This window comes from Galeopterus variegatus, unplaced genomic scaffold, assembly GCF_000696425.1.
Source record: "Galeopterus variegatus unplaced genomic scaffold, G_variegatus-3.0.2 Scaffold3805, whole genome shotgun sequence".
Lineage (NCBI taxonomy): Eukaryota > Metazoa > Chordata > Mammalia > Dermoptera > Cynocephalidae > Galeopterus > Galeopterus variegatus.
In genome coordinates, this window is record NW_007729916.1 from 67928 (window position 1) to 79614 (window position 11687).

The 11687-nt window shown below is 35.3% G+C and overlaps 1 protein-coding gene across 1 annotated transcript in view; it reads right to left on the minus strand.

The window, feature by feature from the left end:
- Positions 1 to 11687, minus strand: part of LOC103601597 (serine/threonine-protein kinase MRCK alpha-like) — a gene marked incomplete at its 3' end in the record, with an annotated part of 191175 nt that overhangs the window by 63514 nt on the left and 115974 nt on the right. Inside the window, exon 4 of the mRNA XM_008586026.1 lies at positions 10931 to 11026. Coding sequence (XP_008584248.1) covers positions 10931 to 11026 — 96 coding nt within the window. The remainder of the gene's footprint in view (positions 1 to 10930; positions 11027 to 11687) is intronic.

Below are 11687 nucleotides of genomic sequence, written 5' to 3' on the forward strand. Positions count from 1 at the left end.
ACTGTAAGATGATCATCAGCAATCATTACAAGACTTCCAAATTTCATACACAAGTAAAATAACATTTTAAAAAACTGGGACAGAGAACAACACAGGATTATCTTTTTATTGTTGCTGTTCTATTTCGCAAAGTAAAAACATCGTCGTCGTCGTCGTCTTCAAACTACAGCTTTATCAACATTTCATAAAAAAGTGAACATTTTAATTCCCCAGAAGATAAAAAAGGAAGAAAAAACTCAGAATATAGGACAGCCCTTATGCTGAAAAAACTCATCTTCATCTCCATTCATCTTCATCACTACATTTTCCTTATTTCACCTTGAATTAGTAAGAACTTTATTATAACCAGCACCAGCTTATGGGTCAGCATTTGGAAACCACTGTTATGTAAAACATAGTACTACCCACCATATATGTTTCTCTTCGCATTTCTGATAGTACACAAATATCAGAATGAACTTTTCTCAGGTATATATAAATAAAAGCCAACTAATTTCAGATACAGACCCTTACAAGTGTGTGTGTGTGTGTGTGTGTGTGTGTATGTGTGTGTATGCAAAAAAAAAAAAAAAGACAAGGAGTATACACCAAAATGTTCACCCGGATTCTCTGGGCTGTTAGATTATACATGCTATTATAGCTTTCTGTTATGTTCTAGACTGCTTTATAAGCATGTATTCCATATACATGTGTATATACGTATATTATACAAGGGGTCGTCAAAAAGTTCTTGTAAAGATTCACATTATCTTCTAATCCTATTTTTCCATGAAGTTTTTGAAGTACCCACAAACTATGTTACGCTATGTTATACATTATTTTAAGGAGAGGGAGAAAACTAGGCAAAGTGGAAAAATGGGCTTCATAGTCAAAGAAACCTGTATTCAAATCTTAACTCTGTGTTATAAGTGGCTTCTGAAAATTTAATCCTTTGATACTTCATTTTCTAATTTACCTAAGTACAATAATGATACCTTCCTCACAGTGTAGCACTTAGCATGAAGGCTAGTAAATAAAAGATGCTTAAACGTCAGTTATAATGTCTTGAAATGAAGGTGATTTTATCACAGAATGGAGATACTTCACCGAATTGACACTAAGATTTAAAGAGTCTTAAGAAAATTCAAATTCTTATTACTATACAACATTAAAAGTATAAGTATGGAAAACATGTTAAACCAAAGAAACTAATTTCATATATTTAAAGCCTTGAAAAGAAGGGAAACAATATATTTCAAATCCTGGTCCATGGCTTACTTGCTGTACATATGAGGCCTATAGATTAATAGACTCTATCCTGATCATTAGAACAAACTAATATAATGTAATAAAATTTTAACATTAACATGTTGCAAGAAATGGCAATGAATGTGAAGAAGAAACCCACATCTCTTTAAAAAGAATACTTTGAGCACAGAAGCAAGAAACTTTTCAAGCAAAAAAGCAAGCCTGCTATTAAAATTGGAATCTCATTTTTATACATAGGTGGTTATAAAACATTACTCATTCCTTCAGCAAACATTTACTGAATGCCAATCAGGATATTTTTTGTGGCAAACAGAGAGGAAAAAACCCAGAGGATAAAGAGATGAAAGGCCCTTACAATAAAGGCTTTTGGCTCTTCCAAGTATACTCTATCCTTGCCACACCAGACTCCTAAGAGATCTGAGTACACTATCCACCAGCAAACTGCTAAAAAATAATTCTCTCAACATCTTTGCCACCACGGCCACCAATCAAAAGTTAGGCTCCTGGGATCATCATCCATCTTCCACCTTCATCTACATATCACTAGGAACTTCCTCTGAACAAATCTCCAAAGCCCCATGGATCCCTTCCCCTCCAGCCTTTCAGTGTGCTTTTTTGAAACTCTTCCATGGTAAACGAACTTCCCTTAGACAGAACTAAAAATGAGGAATATAAAAGTATTCCGAGTTTTCCTTGCCTGCTGAATCGGGTTCCGGCTTCACTCACTCATTCTTCCCCTGTGTTATCCTCAAAGGAAATTAGCTGTTACTAAGACAGAATTCAGCAAGTGGGGGGAAAGAAACAGAAAACACAAAATCCTCAAGAAAAAAACAATGAATTGAAAATGAACTGTACATGCAATGGTGTTTTGGTATTAGGAAGACTAAATGTATCAGGAGAGGCAAACAAATAATAATCTCACATAAGAACAAAACTTCTTTTTCTTTGTAACATAACCCAGTGAATGTCACCAAGATCTGAAAGTCTGTCTTTTCTGCTTTTTCCTTGATTTCCTACAATATTCGATTCAATCATCAAGGTCTTATTGAGTCTATTTCCTGCAAAATCTCTGTGGAATCCATCTCCTTCCATCCTTATCCACTACCACAATCCTAATCCTGTCTTGTTTTGACTATATTACTGCTACAGATTTAAGGGCAAAGTGAATAGCTTCCCATAATATATTTTATTGTGTAAACAATTTTCTTGGGAATGAAAAATAGAATACAGAGCAACAGAGAAACTAATAAGTTCATTCACTAATTCCTCATTTATTTATAAAAGTACCTACAGTGCGCTAAAATTATGTTTAGACAAGGCAGAGACAAAAATGAATGAGACATAGTTACTGCCATCAGGGAATTTACAGTCTGACAAAGGACAAAACACAAATTAATGGGCAATTTCAGTATGCTATAAATACTCTGACCGTGATAAGCATAGGGGGTGGCTACAGACTCTTAAAAGAAAAGAACCCAAACTTTGAATCAGGTTCATTCATCTGTCTGAAAATTATCTTTGGTCAAAGTGTGAAGACAATTTTCTTACAGTCAGTCTATTATCTAAAATAATTAGTTAAATAGTCAATTCTTCCTCCCAATTCAAATGAAATGTTCCCTAATCATATTTTAAGATCCCAAATCCAATCACTGCAGTTCCTCGGAACTCTATTCCATTATGGTTTCCTATTCCCATATTGATATCCTATTGTTCTGATTAATTTTATAGTAAAATTTAATATCTGATAGGATAAGTTCCTACTCATTACCTACCTTTAAAATACTCCCCAATATAATTAAGATGTCATTAAACAAGGTTTAAAAAAAAACGATGAGAGGTAAAATTCATAAGATAGATCGAGAAGATAATAATCGTAAATAAAGAGCTCCTACCAATTCTTAAGAATACAAGCAATCCAACAAAACTGGGCTGAGGATATTAACAGTTAATTCACATAAGAGGAAACACAATTAGCCAGTTAATACATTCTTAACCTCAATAGCAGTCAGGGAAATGAAGAAGCAAAGCAACAGTGAGATGCCATTTTTTACCAATCAGATTAGCGAAAAGATCACCAGAGCTGTGGGGAAAGTGACAAGCACTACTGCTTTTGAGGAAATGATATACTACAACCTTTTGAGAAAGTAATTTCACAGTATCTATTGAAATTTAAAATGTGCACACCCCTTGATCTAGCATTCCCACTCACAGAAATGTAGTCAATTAAAATAAAAGCTTCAATGTGTAAGGAATATAGGCAAGTATATTTACTGCACAGAACTGTTGATAATTACAACAAATTAGAAAAATATGAATGGTGGGCCGGCCCGGTGGCGCACTGGATAAGTGCGCCGCTTGGGAAGCGCGGCGGCGCTCCCGCCCGAGGGTTCGGATCCCACATACGGACCGGTTCCCGCTCACTGGCTGAGCGAGGCGCGGTTGCGATCCCGTTGCCGGTCCCCGGTCCGGTGCGGGGGCAACACTGAGGGTTGCGATCCGTTGCCGGACACGGAAAAAGACAAAAGACAAAAAAAAAAAGAAAGAAAGAAAGAAAAATATGAATGGTGATCAAAAACAAAACTGTTAAATGAATTATGGCATGTCCATTCTATAAAATATTATACAGTTGCCAAAAGAATAATTAAATATATATGCCCATGAGATAAGCAGGGGACAAAAGCAAGTTGCAGAATAATACATATTTCGTGATTCCATTTTAACCAAAAAGGAAGAAACGAAACATACATACATAAACATACAACTATAGAAAGCATAAAAAATATGAAAGGGTACAACAAACTTAACATTAGTTACCTCAGGAGGATGAAATAGAAAGATGAAGATAATGACTATTAACTTTTTATGTATACAGACTCCTGTATGACAGAGGGGAAAATACCTAGTTAAATTGAAGTTGACCAGTGGAGCAAAGTTCTGCAAAAGGCTAGAGGTAAAAGGCAAAGGTTGACAGGAATAACCTTAAATAGGAAGATACACCTTATCCACAATGAGCTAAGAAAAGGTGTAAATATCAATAAATTTGAATACGGAAGGAGGATGAGGGGGAATGTTGAGGGGAATGTTGAAGTCATAGAAAAGAGAATGGAATGTTAAGGAAGTTCATGCTTAAGTAAACAATGGCTTTCTTTTTTCCCATGAAGTAGGAACTACAGGAAGTGGTGCAGGATTATTAAAGTATATAACGTCCCTGTGGTATAGAGAGAGATCACGACTACATGGCTACATAATCAGAGGCAACAGAAATCAAATGATTTGCCCAAATACACATTAGATAGTGGGAGAGCCATAATTCAGGGTTATTGATCCTTAGACCAGTGCCTTTCTTACTCAAATAAGAGAGAATCAGTGTTCATGAATAAAACTGACCATGTCCATGATATAAAGAGTATGTGCTAGGCACCAGAATAGTAAAAAAAGAAATTGAGGATTCAGACTGAGTCTTTGCCAATCTTTTATCCACCCAAAATAAAGAAACATAGATTTCTAGGTATGGACATACACACCATAAAATTTCCAACTCTGAATTTCTAAAATATCTCTATTTCATAAAGTTTGAGATTTTTAAAGAGCTATATTTCAAGGAAAAAATACTAAAGTATCTGAAAATATACAACAAATGAACTGTGTGCCCAAGAAAGAACACTTCATAGAACACATAAGCTTTCAGAAGTCTTCTTAGGGATAACAGAAAGCACTTTTAAGCATCATGCTGTCATACAAAGAAAGTAACAGTCAATCTTTAGAGCCCCAACTGTATTCATTCCTCCTTGCTTTCTTTTTTTACTATTATAAAAATACTTTTCTAATAATTCGTCTTCACAAACAAATTCCTATAAAGAATTTAGGGTTCAGGTTCATAATGAGTTCCACAGATTAATATTCAAATATCTTTCACCTTTTAAGTAACTTACAAATGCCAATTCAAAAAGTAACATTTTTGCTTTAAATATTTTCTTACTTTTTTTTCCCTTGAGCATAAAGTAACTAAACAGTTAAAAGTGGATAAGAAAATATGGGGAGAAACAAATTTCACTGATTTATAATATTCTCAGTGATATCTAAGTGATAAGAATTTTATGTGTCAATGTTGCTACAACTTAGCAGCTTTGTGTTTAATGAGTTTTTCTTAAGGAAAAAATGTTCTAATCAATATAATTCATCAAATTATGTACCCTTCTCTGAAGCATATAAAATGCACACTTCCTTTGACTCTGTACACTTTTTCATAAACTGGCTGTAGTGGTATTTAAGCAGTTTAGAAATGAAAGTTGGGCTGGCCAGTTAGCTCAGTCAGAGCACAACCTTGTAACACCAAGGTCACAGGTTCAGATACCCGTACTGGCCAGCCACCAAAATAATTTTTTTAATTAAAAAAAAAAAATGAAAGTCAAATTATTTACCACAGCTTTCATGAATTGTATGGCAGTATAAATCATGTTATTTATTTGGCTACTTCAGAGCTACCAGGGCTAAAAGCTACTTTGGAAAATAACTATGTAGAATAAAACTTCCTTTTTGGTATCTAAACTTGGTTTGTAAACATTTTTAAATGATTTTATTTTCTAACATTCAATAAATGGTCAAGAGAAAATCTTTCATGATAACCAAGACTTCTGACTCTTGAGACTAACATATACGAAGGTTCCCCTAACCTAAAGAAAAACTGGCAGATTACAAGAGATCTGGAGGAGATCAATCCTCCTCCAGTTGTCGTGTAACTCTCATTCTAATATAATTAAAGACTGGTATATGCAGACTATTTCTCTCAGAGAAATGTCTGTTAAAAAAAAAATGTTAAATCCTAATGTCAAATGCAAAGAGTACAAGTAAGACTTAATAAGTCAGAGGCAACAGAATGATAAATCACAGTTCAGGCTTTTTTTCTCGTCAAAGTTTCGGCAAAATTTTGCTGTATAAAATTTGGCATTTGGGCACTCTATTTCTATATCTACAAATTTCTATATTTATTTCTATATTTATAACAAAATGTATATTTTTAAGCAATGCATATATCTTCAATGTTAAATCTATCTACAATAGAACACACTGTCACAGATGTTAATCTTCATTTTGTGAAAACTTTTGAAAATTATAATAAACTGCTATAATTTTGCTAAGCAAATACTTGGCATTCTTGTGATGAATTTTGCAGATGAATCTATTCAGATTATATTTGCATGACTCACACATCCTTAAAATTTTATATAAGTAAATCCAACTAAAACATCACTCCATAGAATTTAACAACTGAGCAACTAACACGTGCAAAGTTCTATTCCTATGGCTTTTAAACAATTCTATGATTCACAATTATATATGTGGTTTATATGATGATTCAGTACATCATAAAAGAAATAAGAGTCATGAAATAACAGTTACTACTTGCCATGAACTCTGTCATTTTCTATTCTATTTAATTTTTTTAAATGCTACCTGTAACCCTCTAAATTGATTTTATGACCCATTAATGGGTCACAAACTGCAGTATAAAAGACATTATTATACTCCATATGCATGTAAAGAATATAAAAACTAGTAATGATATGGTTTAAACACCTGGATCTGACCTGAAATAGATAAATATGACTACTATAGAGTTATATAAATCTTTAATTTCATTTTAGTTAAAGATAGTGGGATTCATACCATTTAAATTTTTTTAAAGCTGTACCAAAAAAACCAAAAAGACATGCATATATATGTTAGCAACGTAACAGCAGTACTAAAAGATTGTAAAGCTAAAATGAGATGAGAAAGATTAACTCCAACTGGAAATTCTGGAAATGACTATTTTAAGGTGTACAATTTGAGCACGATTTCAAAAGTATTAGCTGGACTTCAACAGGAGCAGAGGAAAAAGAATGGCTCTGGTATCAATGGTATCATGGACAATAAAAATAATAGCCAAATGTAGACTAACACAGAGCATGTTCAAGAATGGAGAGTGTGGGGCCAGCCCGGTGGCGCACTGCTACAGTGCGCCGCTTGGGAGCGTGGCGGCGCTCCTGCTGAGGGTTCGGATCCCACATACAGACCGGTTCCCACTCACTGGCTGAGTGAGGTGTGGGCGCAGCACCAAGGGTTGCGATCCCGTTGCCGGTCCCGGTCTGGTGCGGGCGCGACACTGAGGGTTGCGATCCGTTGCCGGACACGAGAAAAAAAAAAAAAAAAGACAAGAATGGAGAGTGTTCCACTGAGGCTGAAATGTAGCACTTGTGGGTGAACACAATATTTCCTGTCTTATCTTCTTCTCCCCCTGCCCTTTTTTTTTAACCAAATACTATATTTAACACTTTTATTTTACTATTTCCTCCACCAACTCTCCTTTCTCTAGTGTCCATGGTGTAGTATCCTGATTCTTTCTTGCTCCAACCATTTCCAATAGCTTTTCTCTTCTTCTTGGGTTCCTGTGTTTCCATCTTCTCTATGCACACTTGTTTTCACATTTTACAAACACTACTCAGCTATTCTTGCTTACTCCTTATATTCACTGTTACCTACAAAGGAGTTGGCCAACTTTTTCTGGAAAGGGTCAGATAGTAAATACTTTAGGCTTGGTATGCCAAGAGGCAAAAATCAAGGACATTACAGCAGTATTTATATAATAAGAGAAAAAATAAATTTCCACCCATTTCCTTGGTTTTATGACCGACCACTGATGTTGCTCCCAATGTCCTCAATTCTTTGAGCAACTGTTCTTGCCAAAAGGCTAACAGTCTTAGACAAGATTATTTTCTCTGGTCATATTTCTTCAGCTGCTGCAATCAAGCATGATTTAATTAACTCAAAATTGCTAAGTGGCTTTCCTTTCTTGGCTAACGAATGAGCCACCCCAGAAACTTACTTCGGTTGCAGACTCATTTTTTTGCTTCTGAAGAAATTCTGCTGTGATAAGACATTCTGTTTTAAATTTCCTAATTTTCTAATTGCTGCCTTCCTGTGAGTTGGGTCTCTGTGTGATGAGTGCTTAATCTGGCAATGTAGATGTATACTGTATTCTATTACCACAGTTGTAGTGTGGCTGCTCATTAACAAAATAAGCCACACTCTACTACGCCTTAAAAGCATGATATCTGAAGACTACCCTTCTCTTAGTTCCTTATTTTGACATGTGTATGCACTATTAATAAAAACAATAATAAAATGTCCCAGCACAGTGATGCACAGCACTCAAAATGTTCTCAAGTTATAACCGTGCACTGCAGTTTTTAGTGTACTAAAGCAGCAGTACAAGGTGATGAAAGTAACATTAGTTACCCTCTGTCACAGTGCCAGTCTCTGACACAACTAGTCAACTATGCCACTGTAGCACAAAAGCAGCCACAGACAATATACAAATCAGCAAGTGTAGCTGTGTTCCAATAAAACTTTATGAAGAATGAAATTTGAATTTATATAATATTCATGTGTCACAAAATATTATTATTCTTTCGATTTTTTTCAACTACTTATAAATGTAAAAACCATTCTAAGCTTGCAGGCTATATAAAAATACGTGGTGGGCCAGATTTGAGTTGCAAGCCATACCTTGATGAAACCTAATCTCTATGATAAGAACAGACTTATATCGCCTTTCCCCAACTTTCAATTTTCTCTTCCCCCTAAATTCCCCAGCTCAATTCATCAACAATGAACCACTGAATCTCACATGTCAGAAACTGGAAAGAAGGAAATCATTGTGACTCCACTCTCCTCCACTGACATCCACTCAAACACACACAGTTCTAATTATTCTATGTTCTATATAGTACCTGAAGCCATCCCCACCTCTTAATCCCTACTTGCATATTACCACCTTTATTCAAGCCCTCATCATCTGTCATCTGAACATTGTAAAAGTCTCTTACCCAGTCTCCTTGCCTCTAGTTCTGCACCTGAAGTCATAAGCCACACTGCTGCCTGCACGTTCTATGTAAAATATAAAACTGAGATCTCATTCTCCTTAAAAGCTTCCTTGAAATTAGAATAAAATCCAACTCCTCAGCATGATCTACACTCAGAAAGCCTCATTCTATACCTCCCTCCCTTCATTGCTATATTCTAATCACACTAGCCTTCCTCTCTCCCTCAAACAACCGAAGTCCTTTCCTGCCACAAATCCTTCTACAGTCCTAAAACAGCAGTTTTCAAACTTTGCTCTGTGAGAACCCCTGAATATCCATGAGGAAAGGAAGGAGGAAGGGAGGAGATCAATCAACCAGGGCAGCTCCGTTACTTACACACTTTATTATCTAGACATTCTGATATCAAATCATTTAAAACACACACACGGTTCCATGACCATTAAAAAAAAAAAATCAAATCACATGGTTGTGAAAGCCTAATCTGCTTAGGAGACACATAGGCGCTACGTGACGTGACTCTCATCCCTCCCGCTCATCCCCAGGCCTCTCATTCTATCCTCCATCAGTACAAATGTAACATGCTGCTTGAAATCTCTATGCTTTTGCTCACCAAGCTCTCTCAGCCTCTTCTCTGTTGGTTTAATTCATTGTCTAAGAAGAATCTTCACTGACTTCACACCTGTGAATAGATGTACTATTTTCTCCATCTGAACTAATCTGAAAATATTATTTACTTGATTTTGGATTTATTGTCCAGCTCCCCTCATGAGAAAAGAGATCCTTTGTCTGTCTTACTCACTGCTGTATCTCCAGAATCTAGAGAACAGTGCCTAGCACACAGTACACGTCCAATAAATGTTTATCAAATGAATAAAAAATCTCCTATTAATTTTTATATTCCACTCTTTAGTGTACTGTATGGCACACAGCAGGATCTCAACACATGTATGCTAAAAGAATAAACCTGGGAATAAAAACGGGGGTCAGAAAATGAAGTGCTTTGAATAGCAGGCCAAGGAGTTTTATACTCAGTTGTGGCAGATTTAATCTTATTTTCCTATTCACTTGTTTATCACTTCATTCTTATTGATTCTCAATTGTCAGTGCCTCTGATATTTTTATTTTCCTCCAAGCTCTTTCTCAACTTTTGTAAAGTAGTTCATGATATCAATATAAAATCAAATATAGCCTAGGTTTTAAATGTGGCTCTACTTAACATAGTACGTTGCCACTTTAAAAAACATGTAAAATTCTGGGGCCGGCCCGGTGGCGCACTGCTACAGTGCGCCGCTTGGGAGCGCGGTGGCGCTCCCGCCGAGGATTCGGATCCCACATACACACCGGCTGCTCACTGGCTGAGCGAGGTGCGGGCGCAACACCGAGGGGTTGCGATCCCGTTGCCGGTACGGGCGTGACACTGAGGGTTGCGATCCGTTGCCGGTCACGAAAGAAGACAAAAAGGAAAAAAAAACAAACATGTAAAATTCTAAAAAGCAATAGAATGCTATTATAAAATATACTGGAGAAATACTGACAAGAAAAAGCCCTGAGCACCTTCTATAGAATTTAACTGATTGAAATTAAATGTTTGAATTTAGTTTCGACTTTCTTATTAAAAAAGCATAAAAAATTCTAATGAAAAGGTATCAAATCACACAGAAAAAAAATCGCATATCAAGTGAACAACTTATACTCTGTGAAATTCAGTGGTTTTTAATATAAAATCTACAATTAAACAATGCTTGAAAGAAAATAATGCTAAATTCTGCTAACAAAAAATTAATAAAGATATGGAAACATATAAAAATGATTCTTACTAAGTTATTATCATCCTGGAAAGCATAGTGCAAAGTTGTAATCCATTTATTGTCTCCATTCACTAATACATCCCTTTCTTCACGAAAACATGCTGTCTGAAAAAGAAAAAAAAAATTTTTAGAGAAGACTTTATTTACAACTAGAAAACATATTGTGCACACAATTGCTTGATATGTTTATCACACTATTTCTGTTCTGAAAAAGGAATACACCCAATATCATATGACTTTCAGCAACTCACACTTCAAAGCACCCTCAGAAACTAGGCTACTGGAATAATACATTTTATAATATATAAAAATTTTAAAAACTGTTACAGTTCAGAACAATCAGAAAAATGCACAGAATAATTTAACTAAAACCATGGACCAACCCACAATCCAGATAATATAAATGTCCAGTTTTTGCCATATTGCTTCTGATCTTTTTAGTTTTCAAGAAATAAGAAGGCTATAATTTGTATCTATCTCAATCTCCTCCCTTTCTTCCCTGATGTAATCAATAATCTGGTTAATGTATACTCTACCAACCATATGCTTTGATCACACACGTATATGTCCTAAAACAACAGAACTGTATTGTGTTTTGAAATTTTGCATGAATGATATAATTTTATCTTTCCTTTTACTACTTGATTAGTTTTTACTCAATGACTATTTTCCTTTTAACTTCTATGATATTACATTGTGTGAAAGAACCACAATTTATTTATGCCACCCCCTAATCACGAAAAAACAGATTATTTCCAAATCTGTG